We start from the raw sequence: 16,254 nt of genomic DNA on the forward strand, positions 1-16,254 counted from the left end.
AATGAAAACGTGTCTTTTTTTAGGAGTAGAGAGTAAAATTAAAATTCCAATATGGTGTACTTTTTATATAGGAGAAGAGAGTAAAAGAGAGTATTTTTTTTTTCAACGTGGGACTTCAAGAATGAAATCGGAGAGACTATATTTTTCAAATTGACTTCCTTCTACTTCTACTTTGCTGTTAATCAGAATTCGTGTTTTCAATTTGGCTTCCCTTCTCCGCCATTAATTATAAAAGGGTGACTGATTAGTGATTTCTTTGGTTTTTATAAAGATTAGCTACTCGCTGTGTTGATTATTTATGTTCCTACATACATATATATTGATAGATGGAATATGGGTTCTACAAGTTACGTAGCCTTGTTTTGATAGCTGTTGGCTTCATGTAACTCCCTTGCTATAATTATAACTAAATTGAAATTTGATCCATCCATGTCTTAAAAATTAATAGAGAATTCTGACAATACAAATTGAAGCTTAAAACCCATTGCTTTATTGTAAAGGATGTGTCAAACAAATCATTCAAAAATAAAAAATAAAAGAAAGGAAGATATGTTAGAGAAACAGAGTGTATGTAGTAGTGGAGGTAAAAAATCAGAGGTGATCAACATTCTTCAACAAGGAGATTAAATAGTCAAGGAAAAAAAAAACAAGTAAACGAGGAAAAAAAAACCACAGTGCATAAGAAACAATTGATCCACAAGTTACGTTCCATCTTTACATATATATTGATAGATTGAACATGGATTCCACAAGTAGGGACATAAGAAACAATCAATCCACAATACGTTCAATTTATGGTTTTGCAACTTGCTTGCATCAAACAAACGTGATTTTATGGTTTGGTGTTTGGTATCCAGTTATGAACGTGAGTCAAACTTCCTTTTCTTTCAAAATCGACTCTAGCTAAAATCAATTTTGTGGATAAAGTTGTCAGCTTTACCCCTTCCTTGTTTTCCTACAGCTGGCTGCTTATCTTCAAATCCAATCACAGATGAAAGACAATTATGAGATTATTTTGACACTTGAGAGGAAAAATATACGAGAGGAAAAATATACAATTAAAAGGCTAGATCCTTTCACGGTTAGAAGCTTCACGCTCCAGACGACGCCTCTCCCTCTGTAAATAAGATTATGTAAAGAATCAGTCAAACAGACTAATTAACAAATCAATTGCATATAGTTGTAAAACTAGTCATCACCAAGCAAAATGCCACACACATACTGAATTACTTTAGGATTGCCCATTTCCATACATCTAACAGACAGTGCTTATCTTGCCTAGGCTACACGAAGAATATGTTACACCTATTGCTACAAATTCAATCAACTTGCATTTGTTTTTTCTTTTCTGTTCTTTTCATTTCGTAACTTTTTTTATTTTATTTTTTGTGCGGAAAGGGATCTAGACAAATTCTCCTGAAAAACTACCAACTACTGGAACCAGCCAGGTTAAGGGAAGTATTATTTAGCACTATCCTTATAAGTTATTACTCTCTACAATGACCGAGCTGCATTTTTCAAATATCTTATCCTCGTTGAATTTTGCATATATATATATAGCACATGATGACATGGCTTTGGTTCACAGTTACTGTAAACTGCAATATGATTCTCAAACAGTTAAGTTAAACAATCCTAATTAATAATGCATATTTCAAAATCAGATGGCAATTGAAGGAGAAAACAAAGCTTATTTACTTCTCTTCAAGTGGCAGTTAAACATGCTACATACAAAGCCTCCAATAATATATCACATAGAATTGGCCAATTCTGGATCGAAAAGCCACATTAACAATAAATGTTATTGTATGATCAGGAAATACAATTATTCTCAATTCGACAGTCAAATGACACCATAATGTTCTGTCGTATATCGTATCTCTATCTAACTCATATTTACTAATGGTTTTTCTACACAATTATCTGCCTCTAACAATTTGACTATCCTCCACCTAATCTAATCTCCTTACTGTTGTAGGTAGAAGATCTATTCTCCTTTCTACAACAACAACAACAATAACGATGATGATGAACTTCGGAAAGAAAAAGAAAAAAAAAGAGAAATGTTAGTAAGTGACTGACCCTTCTTTCCCAGTAAGGAAGAAAGCAAACAAAATCGTAGACTGGAGTGATGGTTGCACACAAAACTGCATTTAATGTTGTAAACAACAAGATTGCAGTCATGGGTCGGGTTTTATGCGGCATACTTAATTGTTTCTTATCTGAACCTGAAATCAATCAAACAAACAAACAAACATTTGCATCAATTGCGTTGCTGAGTACAACAAGAGGATGAGAGGTGAAGGAAAATCTAAACCTAGACTAGACAGATGACTTTCTTACTGATTCTGGCTGGCTGGCTGCCTGTGTTGAGATCACTAGGACGCCAACTTGTATTGGATGCAAGGGCAACCCGACAGCGCCTTCATTTTGTTTATTTATTACAATTAAAGTTCTGAATTTTGTTGTTTTAGCCTTTTACGATTTTAATTGTTTAAAGATAAATTAAAGTGCTATTTTTTTCAAAGACAAATTAGAAGGAACAGCAAATAAAATCTATAACAATACATAAAAGCAGATGAGATTTTGTGCTGCCGACTTTTTCATTATTCTAATTACCCTCTTCAGTTAAACTATTGTAACAATTTCACTATAATATAATTGTAATGCATTGCAATCCGGATTCCCCACTTCAGTGAAATTCTAGCTACTAGTCAACTTGACCGAAAACAAAAAAATTCAACTAACTTGTGGCATATTATAGAAAATTGGGAACATAAAATAAAATCGATATACAAAATAGAAAAGCTGAAAGACTGTGCTAGTATTGACGGTAGTGACAATAATTTATTTCTTACGCAAGCAAATGATATAATTATTAGTTAAAGCATTCGAAATGAACGAACATATAATGAAAGAGATGCAATGCGAGAAATTAGAATTGAGAATATGAAAATAGTGTTGGCTGGTAAATTTGCTACTCACCTGTTCCGAAATGTCGCAGATAAGATGAAATGAGAGAGTGAAGCACGGCGGATGCGGCGGTGGCGATCGGAGAGTACGAGCGAGCAAGGTTGAGTGTTGGTAGAGATTGAACGAACAGTAATGAGCGAAGCTGCGTTTTCCCTGTTGTCTGTTTATCTCAGGTTAGGGATGAGAAGATTTTTCAGTGGGCTTGGCATGTTTTGCTTCACAAGAAAAAAATATTGAAATTTCTGTTTACGCCCCCATATTGCTCATATGCTCCCAAAAATTCCTAAAATGTCCCGGATGCTACATTTCAATGCTATTGGAAGTTTTCTTCCGCTCGGTCCATTTTAAATGATAAATAAGTCTCATATTTGTGATGATTTGATTAATTGGATTCTTTCTGAAGCAACAAAACTAGGATTACGGTAAATTTGATTCGATCAAAGAAAGTAATATTTTATTTTGAGATGTGAAGGGACTCCACTTTGGTGCCATTAATGGCACCAATGGCACCATACCATTGCATCTCCACCACACACACATCCCCACACACATCAACGGCCAAGATTGGTTCTATGGCACCAATGGCACCATTGCTATGGCACTGAAGTATTTCCCGATGTGAAGGGGTGGTGTGTACAAAGGAACCAGGAAGAATTTGAAACGAGAAGACATAGGGTCGAGGAAATCTGAATGTTAATTTAGGTTGCATGATTATTTTGACATCCAAAGAACTGAGTCTCAATGTTGTGTTTAGAGCACCCAACCATCAGATGGAGTCAACGTTGAAAAGTCATATTTTTGTTGGTCGTTTAAATGAGGAAGAGAAAAACTTTGCAAGTGACTTTACCAAACGTAAAAGCCAACATTGACAAATTGTCTACGCAATGGTACTATGTGATGAGAGTTGACGGCCAAGATAATTAACCAACTTGGAATCACATTCCAACCAAAGATCGACAACACCCTTTGCTATGAGCGCTATCAAGTATCAATAGCTACAATTCTCCGATCAATCCAGCATAAAGAACATTAGAAACTCCTATATTCACTGGAAAGCAACCAAGATCCTCAACAAACCTGTTTTTGAAGATTCCACCACAAGCTGACCTCTTTGGTAACAAGAGTCTTCGGATGCGAGTTTTGACATTGAAGGCTTTCAGTAAAACAAGCTCTAATAGAGGAACTTGTTGAATCTCGTCCAAACATATTCAGTAAAGCAATTAATCATTCAGATCTATCGCGGTTTTATCTTTTTGGATTTGCTATAGCTATCAAACAATGGTTGTTTGATTGAAATTAAACGATTTAAAATTTAAAATTGGCACGTCATGTTTTAAATCAAAATATATATTAAAACCTAGACAGTTCAATCTCAGTTTAACGATTACCAATATACTAACTACGAGAAATGTGAATGCATTTTTTCACATCAATTCACATAATTCTATTTGGTCACATATATCTTAAAAGTAAAAATATTTAAAAAGTTATGAAAATTTCCTTAAAAAAAAAAGTTATGAAAACTGTCAAAAAAACATAATGAAAACCCGATTGAAAATTCTTAAGAGACCATTTGAGTGGTTATAATATAATGTCAAAAATGTTAAGAGTTAGTGTTGGAAAGAAAGTGTCCCAAGCACTCCTCTTTGTTGTAGACAATGATGAATAATGAAGCGTGTCTGAACCATAGCATACACAATTGTATAATATTGCTCCTTCATTGTGCTATTTAGCTTTTATAAATCTGCTACACTATTTCCTAGGAGTTTTTAGGTTTTTTTCCTTCATGTTTTCGCTCGAGGTTTAGCACCTTTTTTATCATAAAAAAGGGAATGTTATATATCACGAGAGAAATCTCACGAATGTTTCACGAACAGGAAAATGCTTTGGTAGCAAAAACAGAAAAAAAAACGGCCACTTACGTATATGTTAATTACCAAAAATAAAGGATATTGCATTTTCAAGGTCATGAAGTATTTCAGCGGATTGAATTTTCACTATAAACAGCATTTGCCTAAACAAATTCATATATTTATTTTTGTAACACAACTTTTCGTATTTTAACAAAGAACTTCAAACCAGAACTTAGGATTTTACTCAATAACAAACATTAAGATTGATATCTTTGCACTGAAAATAATATCATGTCACTATTTTGGACTCTATTACTTACACTAAACTTTTCAAACAATCTAATGCACCTAGGCACGATTCAGAAAAAGATAAATTAGTATGACTGAATAGCATGGTAAATAGCATGAGTGAAATCAAATACTTTACCATTATTTATAAAACAACACAAGGTTATAGAATATAAAGCAGTTCAAAACCCGACTTAAACTTCAAGTTTTCTCGTTTGGCTTTACAAGTCTTCATATGTTTGTAACTTTTCACTCTATCATACTTTAACCACTTCCATCAAGCTGTCCATGGGAAAGGAGGTGTGCCATGTATTGCTGTAACATGCCCAACACATTGTAGTTAAAACAAAATATAATAGTGTTAACATCCAATATATAATAAGCAGCATCAAAAAAATTACACTTGATTTCAGAGAACTCGCTGCATACTACTTTCATTTAAATACTGAAAAAAAATCCCTTGAACATGTTGTGTATATCTTTGACATGTAAAAGACAACCAAAGGAATTCAAAACTGGTTCCTTAACACTTCACTGACCCAAAAGAATGGAATACAATTCAATGAAATTCAACAAGCATGGAAACGTGGTAAAGACTATTATTGAAGGTTTTAAACTAAGGCAAGTATTTGCATTGCATCTTTGTTTTTTGGATGATTATTATTAAGACCTAAAACTAAAAGAGTGCATGTTGCAATCAACCTGGAATAACAGAATCTGTTGAGGTCCTTAAACAGGTGGCTGTTGATCCAATTAATCAGTAAAACGTGGAGATAAAGATAGAAAGGGTGGCAGAAAATATGCTGATGATTATGTGATATTTGGAGAAATAAAGGAATGAAGAGGGCATGCTGAAATTGAGTCTGCCTCGTATACTCCCTCTTCCTCTGGATTTTTTCTTCTGACTTTCTTTATTAGCTAAGATTTGTCTAGATGGATTAGATTCCATATTAAGATTCTGTCATTTCCTTCTGTTCAGCATTTCATGTTTCAGTTTACTTTCGTTTTTTTACATAGTCAATGTTAGTATATTAATTGTTAATTTGTTAGTATTTGCTAGAGGTGGGAATTGAACCCGAGACCACCCTTATTACTTCGCTCCTTAACTCTCCCACCCCAACCACCAAACCAACCTTATAACTCCCACATTTCAGCTTACTGTTTCCGTGGATTGAACGGCTTGATTAGATTGCACTGTCCAATCAACTTCAATTCAGTTTTAACTAGGGGTGGGCATCGGTTCGGGTCGGTCCGGGTTCGGGCCCACACCTCCAATCCGAGCCAACCCACGGGTTGTCTCTTAGAACCCTAACACAACTATATTTCTTTTCGGGTTTTTCGGGTTCGGTTCACCGGGTTCGTCGGGTTCCCCGGTTCGGTTTAACGGGTTGCAACATTTTTTTGTCCGAATCTGTCTCTTTTTTTCAATTGTTGTTCTCAAATTTTTAAATTAAAAATATGCCACAATTGATATGAATTTATGTTTTAATCATTTCCTAATTTAGCTGTTGATTTTAATCAGTTTCTATTATGTCCAGATCTGTCTTGATTGTTGGCCATTGATATACAAACTGAAATTACAAATCAGTTTCTAACTTGGTTGCTTTTTTTGCAAACATCACAAACTAAAATTACACAATGAAATCACAGTAATCACAAACTAAAACCCAGGAAAATCATAGGTTACTGATTTAATAATTCAAAGGATCAATAAACGGTTTCAAGTGAAGACATGAATGAATTGATGAATCAATTGATTCTGGAAAAACAGTGTTACATAAATGGTTTCATCAGACGTGAGTAAAAAGATTAAAACTTTTAAGTCATAAAAGTGAAGATGAGGGAAAATTAAAAGAAGAAGATTCAAGGGAAGACATGAATGAAATGAGATTGGTGTAGAGATTGTGGTGTGGCTGCTAGGGTTTGCTTGAATGATGGAAAAAGACTGGAGTATGCAATTTATAGTGGAAATGGAAACATATTTGGGTTTGGGCCAGGGAGAATTGGGCTTAGTATAACTAATTTGGGGCTATGAGAACAGAATGAAAATTAGGGTTGGTTGGGTTAGTCCGGGTTCCAACGGGTCCAAAATAGAAAACCGAATCGAACCGAACGTACCCACAATAACCCGCAAAGTGAACCCGACCAACCCGTGACCCGTTTTAACCCGAACCGAACGTGTGAATTTGCATCGGGTTGGTCGGGTAGATTCGGTTTGACCCGTAATTGCCCACCCCTAGTTTTAACTATCAACCCTTATAGTTACATTACAAAAGAACAGAGATAGAGCACTCGTACTGACCAAAGCCTAATTTTTTTTTCCCTCAAAATAAGGACTAAAGTCACGAGCATTCTTTCATGTTATTGCCAACATTCTGGTTACCTCAAGATAAAATAGCTTAAAACAACACTACAAATCTTCACCAATATTGAATTTATGTTTTCTGAAGCCATTTTTCTATACAACGACAACCAAGCCTTATCCTAATAAATGGGGTCGGCTAGCCAGTTTTCTATGCAGAATTAAAAAAAATCCTATCATAAAACTATTTGTTAATCCAATATAGAGATAAATTCTCATTCCCAAAAAAGTATAAGGTCTAACCAGCATTTATTTATTAAAGAGTTAAAAGAATTTGTCATATATTCTTAAGCACGCTGCTAAAACTCAAAGAGGAGGCATATAAAAAACCAAAAGCATTTAATTGTCAAGCAATTGAAGAACAAATGGGATTCATAAATCAATATCTTCAAAGATTAAAATATCACGTGGAAAAATAGTTGTTATACTTGGTTTAACACAAGATAAAGAAAAGATATGAAGGATTTCTGAAATAACTCACAGCATGATATGCATATGGTGACTTTCCTTGACGCTCAAAGTGTTTTGTCATGACGCAAAACTCAAATGGACCCCACTCTTCAGCTTCAAAGCAGTTTCCAAGAGCAGCTTTGTATAACTAACAACAAATTTAAACACTACAATCATACTTCAGAACAAAAACAACATCAAATATACGACACTTCCAAGATTGTAACAATGCAAAGACCTTTGAGGTGTCGGTTAAAAGCTCGGTGCCAGCCGGGTATGATGCATAGTACTGATCAGCTCTAGAATAGCCTGCCCTAGTTCTGAAACACCAAAATCAGATATTAACACGAGGACCAGTAAACAAAATCAAAATTGGAACGATGTTTTTTTGCTTGCAACCCACGTACGTATTGTTAACGTAAGCATAGATGATAAGTGTAGTGAAGCCGTAGAATCCAGCAAAGGATACGCATCTTCGAAGCTTCTGAATCTTTAATATCTCTTTGAATTCTTCATAGAGCCTCATGGATAGTGATAAGAAGTTGCCCTAAGAAATAAAATGTGCAAAAAATTAAGTGAAGCTTTTATTCAAACAGTTGGTGTGCACAAAATGTAAAAGTGTAAAGCACGTACAGCTTTGAAGATGGCGTTTGGAGTTTATGGTGAGGTTTGTGAGTTAGGCGTCAGGAAGAGAGCCCCGAATGCGGCGGCGGCGGTGGCGGTGGCGATCGGAAAGATACGAGTGAGGTTGAGAGTTACATACATACACCCACGGATACGGGTGGAAATGGAATGAGCGAAAGAGAGAACGAAAGGAACGAATTTATGACCCTTTATTTTTTATTTAATAATTATTTAAATCCTTTTAATTTAGTTATATTCTATTTCTATTTTTAATAATCATGTTTTCTTTTATTTTAAATGATTGGGGAGGAAAAAAACCCAAATGGAATATATACCTATTTACACACAAAAATTAAAACTACTCATGTAGGTGGATTCTAATTACGTAGGTTAAACATGGATCAAAAATTCATAAAAAAGAGTTTGGATGAGAAGATTATTATGGCGGATCTCCTTGGAGACCCGCAGGTGCCACTGCACCCTCAACTTCTCTATTAATAGCATATTAGTCGTAACATATCACATGTTTTATGGTTGTTATAGTGGTTAGACAACCCCTTAATCGTCTCTGCGTGTGTTCGATTCTCCATGTACATTCAAGCAAACAAATCACCACAACAACTCATAGTCTCGGTAATTTTTTGAAACTGTTTAATATATATTCTATCAATATTTGGCACCCTCAACAAAATAACTCAAGATCCGCCACTGATTATTATCACCATGTTAGCAATTCTTTCATCTTTGCTTTGTCACAATCTCTTACATCTTTTTTTTATTGTATTCATATTATATTAATTTATACAATATTACACATGTTAAAAGAACTCAAAGTAGTAACTTTTTATTGAAAAAAACAATCATTTATTAATAAAGTCATATTTAATAGAAAATTTACAAGTTTCAATACAAATTTACTATTTTGAACTATGATAATACACAAGACACACATTGTACTTAAAAAAAAAATTTCCATTGTAGCAATTAAGCATGGCCTTTCACAACAACATAAATACTCTATATTACAAGCCTTTGTATACTTTTTTTAAAAGCAAAGGTGGGTTGCAAAAAGCTGCAGAGCCCTATCTTGAAAAGGAACAAAAAAGTGACCTCAAGAAATGATAAGAGGCCAAACCAAAACGCTATAAAGATTTATAAATCTACAGTAAGGGAGACTTAACTTATTTCTAGTATAGTCCTCTCCAATACTATCACAAACGTCATTCCACCAAATATTTGAAAGTATGGTTAAACCTATTCTTGCCATTTTATCTGCACAATGATTGCTCTCCCTACATATATATGAAACGCTATAAAATTCATGAAGCTATCAAATGAATACAACATTCATTTCTTAAATCCCAAGGCATTAATTATTGTTTCTTAAAGGCCAAGGTAATAAGAGTTGAATCAGCTTCAAGTCAAAGGTCGTTCCATCCTTTGAAAGAGGCAATTCCAATAGCATACAATTCACCAATGAGTTCAGCACTGAGAGCACACTTGATACGATTGTTAACTGCAAAGCAACCAAGGTTGACAGCATTATGGTTTCTGAATATGCCTCCACAAGCAGCCATGTTTGGGATGCCTAGAGCTGCTCCATCATAATTACACTTTGTCCAACTCACCAAAGGAGGTTTCCATATAACTTCTTTTATGAGAGGAGGCTTGGGAGGGAGACTGTTGAAATCAAAAGCCTTCAGAACAATAAAGTGCACCTTAGACGATGATCCTGTCAGCTTTGTGTTGTTCCCGAATAAAGTTGTGTTGAAAACTATCATGGCAATAGTTGATCTCCAACTGAATCTCATGTTGTTAAATCTCATTTGGTTTTTGTAGAACCAAATTGCATTGAGGATATATTGATGATTGAGGCAATGATGCCCAGTTTGCATTACTGGAGAACATCCTCTATAGCAGGTCTCGAAGATATCTAGGAAAAGTTGAGAGGTTGACACTTGAGTTCATAGTGTCAATGAACCAATTCCAAATGTGAGTTGCAGACTTGCAATCAATGAATAGGTGTAATGAATCTTCAACTTGTTCATAACAAAGGTTGCATATTGAGGTGTCCCTTAGGTTGTCATAAGTTGGAGGCTTGTGGTGCAAGATTTTCATCACCATTAGAGACTCAGGGTGAGGGTGAAATCCAAGTGTTCCAAATTAGTTTGGCCCAAACTATGTTCTGACCAATTGAAGATTGAAATAACTAAGCATTTTTTTAAGACAAGCTCCCAAGAATTGGTGTGTTTGCAAAGAAGTTGATCATATTTGTTTTTCCAAAGGCTATCTAATCCAACAGCTGATATTGATATCTGTTTACAACTTTTGATTAATGACTTGAAAAAGTTGTGCGGTGGTGTCTTGACATATGATATTTCCAGAAAACAAAATTTTATGATGAAAGCATCTTTGATGTGGACCATTAATGATTTCCCTGCTTATAAGATGTTGATATGATGGGAGACTCATGGTAAATTGACATGTCCTACTTGCATTGAAGATACAAAAACATTTAAATTAAAATTCGGTGGGAAGGCATCATGGTTTGACTCGCGCGGTTGGTTCCTACCTCATGATCACCCATTTAGAAGGAATAAAAATGCAATTGTTAAGAGCTATGCGGGGCAAGAGCAACTCATATGTGTAATGTTTTATCTAAGAGTTTGCATTAATCATGTTATTATATTCACCATTAGTGGATTGTATATTGCACTTGGGTAAATTCAAGAGCAAGCAAAATTGATAGCTTAATATAAAAATATCACCACTAGTTCACTACAAGTCTTAACAGTAGTCTGTGTTTATATTTTGCAATTCAATAAGACGTCTCTTGACTTAGCGTATGTTTGTATTCATGGTGAAATATCGCATCACCACATTGGCCCGAATCTACCCATTCGGAGCTTCCTTAAAATTTGGGCAAATATTCATTGGCACGCAAAAAGAGTTCTATGACCACCAAACCAAACAAATACTTGGATGATAACTCATACAAAATCAAAAATACTTGAAAATGATTGTGAAGAATAGAAGGTTCGTACATTTTAGGATTCTTGAAAATGAGAAATCTGATTTGTAATGTGATTGTGTTTTGAAAATGAAGTGTTGAAACTTGATAATAATTGAGTATTATTATTTTATTTAGTTTGGTTATTACAGTTTGAGTACGGTTATTTAGGACTGTTCAGATTAGCAAACTGTGTTCGAACCATAGGTACGGTTCGTAACTCATAGAAATGGTTCAGTTCATTTTAGTGCAGTTGGGTTCGGTTTTGTGGTTCCGTTCAGTTTTTAAGTTTTTTGAACAGTCATAAATATGATTTCAGCTATGTCATTGTGGGATATGGGTTGCTTGAAATGCAAGGTACACTTTAGAGAGTAGAAGCCAAAAGGCATGGGAAAAGAGAGTATAAAAAGATAAGGGAAAAAAAACTTAGATTATCGATAGCATATCCTGTAAAAGGAAGCTTTACTGAAAGGAGTTTCAAACAATTTATATTTTTACTCTGGTAGAAAAACGGCATATAATCTCAAAAAACTCGCCCGGCTTCGTCTTCTACCTTTTTTCACAAAATTGACAGATATCTCATATAACTAACTCATTTAAAGGGTTCAAATACAAAACTCAGTGAAACAATAAAGGAGAGTAAAGAACTCCAGGTTTAGCAACCTGTGTCCGCAATGATCAACAAAACAACACTAACAATAACAGAATAAATGGCAACGGTAAAAATGCAAATATCACTCCAATTAATAGAAACAAAGCCTGCAGTGCACAATTTCAAGTCTATATCAGACCCAAATAAAGATAGCAGTAGTTAGAGTATACAATACCAGCATTCGTCTTAATACTGTCCAAATAAATATTCTGAAAGCTAAAAATCATAGCGGCGCTGTAGCGGCAGCGCGGTGCGGTGCGGTCCCGGAGGGCTACACAATAAGCGGTGTGAGATAGCGGCGCAACGCTTGGTAGCGGTTTTGCAACCGCTGTTTAATTTTAAGAGAAAATACAAGATTGTCCTTGGTTTTTTTTTTTAAAAAAAAAAAAACAAGGGTATTTTTAACATTTTGATCGAACCATGAAAAGTTCAGCTTCTCTTCCTTCTTTCATTCTTACGCACCCTAAAACACATCTTCTCTCAGCAAACCGGACGATCTGTTCATCTTCTCACCCTAAAACGCCGGCCGCCGTCGAACCGTTAATCGTCGTCGTTCCTCACCGCCGCAGTTCCTCAGGTTGGTAACTTCTTGACCTCGTTTTTTCTCTTTCTTTAACATTTTTTTGTTTTCCAACTAATAAACTCTTTATCTTCTGATTGATGCATAAGAGTTTTAGGGAGGATATTAGATTTTTGAATGAAGGAGGATACGTTTTTTGCAAAAAATGAAGAAGAATATTTGATAATTGGATTTTTACGCTTTTATTCATTTATTGGAAATTTTGAATATAATTTGAGGACGGGATAAGTTATATCTATGTTAGGGAAATAATTTTTAGAGTCTTAACAATAACATGTTATGTGATGACCTTACATTTAAGTAGAGTTTTCTCTACAACATGTTTAAATAATCGGAAAAGTTACTGGTTCCTATGCTTGATCATACTGCTTTTGGCATATGTTCATGTTAGAGTTATGTTTCAGCCTCTGATGTGCGCGAAAGTTACATTACAATTTACAGAGCATTTTTAGTTACGGGAATATCCAGTTAGTTGCATTTTTATTGAATGGAAAGTGTATGGTTAGATTCGTTCTCTTCCTTGTACAATTGTATCATGGCTTATCCCTCCCCCCTAATTTGATAGTTTTCAACCGGTGTTATTTAATAGAAGCTATTGCGGCACTATCATTATAGGGTAGCGGAATTTGAACAAACTGCTGGTTTTCCTCAATACCCTATTTAGTACAAAATATTCTCAAATAGCGGAGTTAGCGGCGCTATAGCCTATAACACTTATGCTGTGCAGTTTTTTTTTTTTTTTTGTTAATCTGCTATATTTTGCTATCTGCGATTGACAGCACCGGTTTTGGACGACATGGATGGATTGATGTTCCCTTTCGTATAGTTCAATTGCGTACCTTATTAATTTAGGAATGTTGTTCTCGTACCCTCTTGATTGTACAGAGGTGTAAGGAACTTGAAAGTCTAAAGCTTCTATCATTTCTTAGCATTCTTAGGAATGATTCTTGAAAGTATAAAGCTTCATATAGTTTTCTTTGTAGTTTCGGGTAAGTGACTGAACAAGACAGCAGACTTTGGTAAAGTACTAGCATTTATTAGCCAGTTCATACCACTTGATTCCATGATTCTCCCTAAAACTTTCCTCTGTTTAGGCTTGCATATTCTGCATAATTATGTAGAACTGGTGTTTTCATTCGATGGATTTATAGGGTTGGTAGCGGGAGGAAAATGTAGAAGCAATAGTCTCCTTCAGTTTTGGAAGTTCTTTAGTTAATGCAATAGTGTTTAGTTTTGGAAATTAGGACCAAGGTTTTGCATACATTTTTCATAAGTCTCCTCAGCACGGGTAGCGCGGAGGCCCTGCACGGATTAAATATTTTGTGGTTGTGATTGTGTAGTACTAAGTAATAGTTATTAATCAATAATCTAAATTTGTATTAATTTGTATTAATAGTTATTTTGTGGCGCGGAGTAAATATTTTGTGACGGTAGGTTAGGTCAGTCATTCCTTGGTAGCTCAATTTGTGCATATATCTCAAAATCAAAGTTCAGAGGGAAGTGGGAACGGCAGAGAGTAGGTCTGCAGAAACCCTACTTAGGGAGGGAAATATGAGCTGGTATGATTAAACAAAGACTCAAACAAATTACATAAAGGCAACGAGTCAAGTTGAAGCAAACTAGTGATACCTAAAGAACAACCATATAAAGATTTGTTTTTGCTTAGTTTCTGTTTTTCTATGTTTTTTCAACTGAACTACTTTCATGTTTTGGTATTATTGAGTTTGGACTGAGGTAGTAAGTACCGAAAATGGTTCCAGAGGTTTAGACATAATGGCCATAATTTAGGGATCTAGACCTATAAGAGAATTAGATGACTAGTACTTTTGAAAACATGTGTTAGCTTACTGAGTTTGGTAGAGCTGTCTGCAATTTTGGTTGAGGGTTTCATCCTATATTTCAGATATTTCTAAGAAATTACCCGAGCTTTTATAGAAAGACTAGTCCTACCTGGGCATCAGTTTTTCTATACGGAGATGTGTAACAAGTATGTAGCTCTTTTGCTGTAGCTTTTCTCCTAATGTAAATTAATACATACTACTTAGTAAGGGATGCTGCCTATTTCTGCATCATCTCTATGATATTTTGATGCATGATCACACATTTAGTATGAAAATATGTGTGGTTTTACTTATACACTATACATCCTTTTGTTTTCGTTTTTCCACACTTGGCGTTAGTTTAAGGCTTAACGTCATTTTATCTCTGTTTTTTGAGATGGGGAGAAAAGGAACGAGGGGGGACCATGATACAATATATGTGTTGTTCTGTTCCACTTCATTTCATGCAATGCTTTCTTCCTTTTCCTCTGTTTACATAGCTGGGAAACACATTTATGAGATAATTGTTGGCCTTGTGCAGGATGGCAGAACCAACAGAAGCACCATTCAGACCACGAGAGAAGCTTATTGAGAAGCAAAAATATTTCCAGCATATGCGTAACCATACTCACTTGAAAGGGCCCTATGATAAGATTACGTCTGTTGCAATACCACTTGCTTTGACTGCAGCTTCACTTTTTATGATTGTAAGTTCATTTGTGATATGAATTATTTTGCTTCATATTTTGCTATTGACAGTGTGTCTCCACTTGTTTCTTTATAGCCATATCCTTATAAACAATACTTAATGCATTTGTTCAGGGACGAGGGATCTATAATATGTCGCATGGAATAGGAAAGAAGGAATGACTTGACTATTTCTGATGCAGGAGGTGATTGTTTTGCAGCGCAGACCGAACAGAACCTCCTCATTATGGACTCGAGATTTTCTTTGCATCCATTCTTTTCTCTTAATAAAATTGCATAATTGCAGAGTTTGACCACCATTGTGGGTTTATAACTTGAGTTAAAATGGTTCTTTTTTGTTTGATATAATTAATTGATGACTCAAACTACTGGTTTTTTATTTGGGTCTCTTGCTTGTTTTTGGTAAACTGTTCCTTCTAGTTATGGTTCTTGATTTGCATGCGGTTGACTAGACAAGCTTGACAGTTTATTTTTCTAATACATTGTTATACATTTCAACTGTCTCATAGTGGTGGCTTATAGCATGGAACCATCATTAGAGGTGATTCATCGAAGACTGGCAGATTTTACCTGTCTTTCATTGAATTTCAGCAGGTTTATAAAGTTGGGTCTTGCTAACTAACAATCTTGAGGGGAAAAAATGTTGTGTCGAAAAAAATAATTTCTGAGACTTTCAAGGAATTGAATAACAATTTCTACAGAAGACAATTGTTGGGCATTTTTCAATAGTTTATAAAAGTCCTACATTTTTGTTACATGAAACATTTCAAGATAACCTCTAATTCCTGGACCCTGCCTCTCAACTCCAAACGTCCCTAAATCTCAGCAAGAGTGTTCAGGTGCTATCTTAGATAACTAGAGAGGATTAAGATATCGGAAGGAGGTGTTTATTTCAAGTTATAGAGAATTTCTAGGAATGATATTTTAAGGAATC

General features: G+C 35.0%; 3 protein-coding genes across 3 annotated transcripts; 1 reads left to right on the plus strand and 2 right to left on the minus strand.

Moving 5' to 3' along the window:
* Positions 1-552: 552 nt before the first annotated feature.
* On the minus strand, positions 553-3,134 carry LOC146956264 (uncharacterized). Its single transcript, XM_085728119.1, has 3 exons — positions 2,986-3,134; positions 2,083-2,228; positions 553-1,117 (listed from the first exon to the last, which is right to left on the minus strand). Exons 2-3 carry the CDS (start codon positions 2,203-2,205, stop codon positions 1,067-1,069), a joined length of 174 nt encoding a protein of 57 aa, XP_085584245.1. The 5' UTR covers positions 2,206-2,228; positions 2,986-3,134; the 3' UTR covers positions 553-1,066.
* A 2,050-nt stretch (positions 3,135-5,184) lies between these two features.
* Positions 5,185-8,755, minus strand: LOC146956265 (uncharacterized). Its single transcript, XM_085728130.1, has 5 exons — positions 8,560-8,755; positions 8,334-8,473; positions 8,165-8,246; positions 7,958-8,074; positions 5,185-5,429 (listed from the first exon to the last, which is right to left on the minus strand). Exons 2-5 carry the CDS (start codon positions 8,450-8,452, stop codon positions 5,379-5,381), a joined length of 369 nt encoding a protein of 122 aa, XP_085584256.1. The 5' UTR covers positions 8,453-8,473; positions 8,560-8,755; the 3' UTR covers positions 5,185-5,378.
* A 3,895-nt stretch (positions 8,756-12,650) lies between these two features.
* Positions 12,651-15,759, plus strand: LOC146956266 (uncharacterized). The gene is made up of 3 exons (XM_085728139.1): positions 12,651-12,789; positions 15,154-15,319; positions 15,435-15,759. The coding sequence occupies exons 2-3, from the start codon at positions 15,155-15,157 to the stop codon at positions 15,480-15,482; spliced, it is 213 nt and encodes a 70-aa protein (XP_085584265.1). The 5' UTR covers positions 12,651-12,789; position 15,154; the 3' UTR covers positions 15,483-15,759.
* The last annotated feature ends 495 nt before the right edge of the window (positions 15,760-16,254 follow it).

Source organism: Medicago sativa, chromosome 1 (assembly GCF_051527215.1).
Source record: "Medicago sativa cultivar Bolivia chromosome 1, Bolivia_mono, whole genome shotgun sequence".
NCBI classification, from domain to species: domain Eukaryota; kingdom Viridiplantae; phylum Streptophyta; class Magnoliopsida; order Fabales; family Fabaceae; genus Medicago; species Medicago sativa.

Excerpts from the sequence above, each read along its gene's own strand:
- LOC146956264 (XM_085728119.1), bottom strand. The coding sequence starts at position 2,205 with ATGCCGCATAAAACCCGACCCATGACTGCAATCTTGTTGTTTACAACA. Across the intron at positions 1,118-2,082 it reads TTCCTTACTGGGAAAGAAGG|AGGGAGAGGCGTCGTCTGGA; the intron begins GTCAGTCACTTA and ends TCTTATTTACAG.
- LOC146956265 (XM_085728130.1), bottom strand. The coding sequence starts at position 8,452 with ATGAGGCTCTATGAAGAATTCAAAGAGATATTAAAGATTCAGAAGCTT. Across the intron at positions 8,075-8,164 it reads TTTTAACCGACACCTCAAAG|TTATACAAAGCTGCTCTTGG; the intron begins GTCTTTGCATTG and ends ATTTGTTGTTAG. Across the intron at positions 5,430-7,957 it reads CACCATATGCATATCATGCT|CAATACATGGCACACCTCCT; the intron begins GTGAGTTATTTC and ends GGCATGTTACAG.
- LOC146956266 (XM_085728139.1), top strand. The coding sequence starts at position 15,155 with ATGGCAGAACCAACAGAAGCACCATTCAGACCACGAGAGAAGCTTATT. Across the intron at positions 15,320-15,434 it reads CAGCTTCACTTTTTATGATT|GGACGAGGGATCTATAATAT; the intron begins GTAAGTTCATTT and ends GCATTTGTTCAG.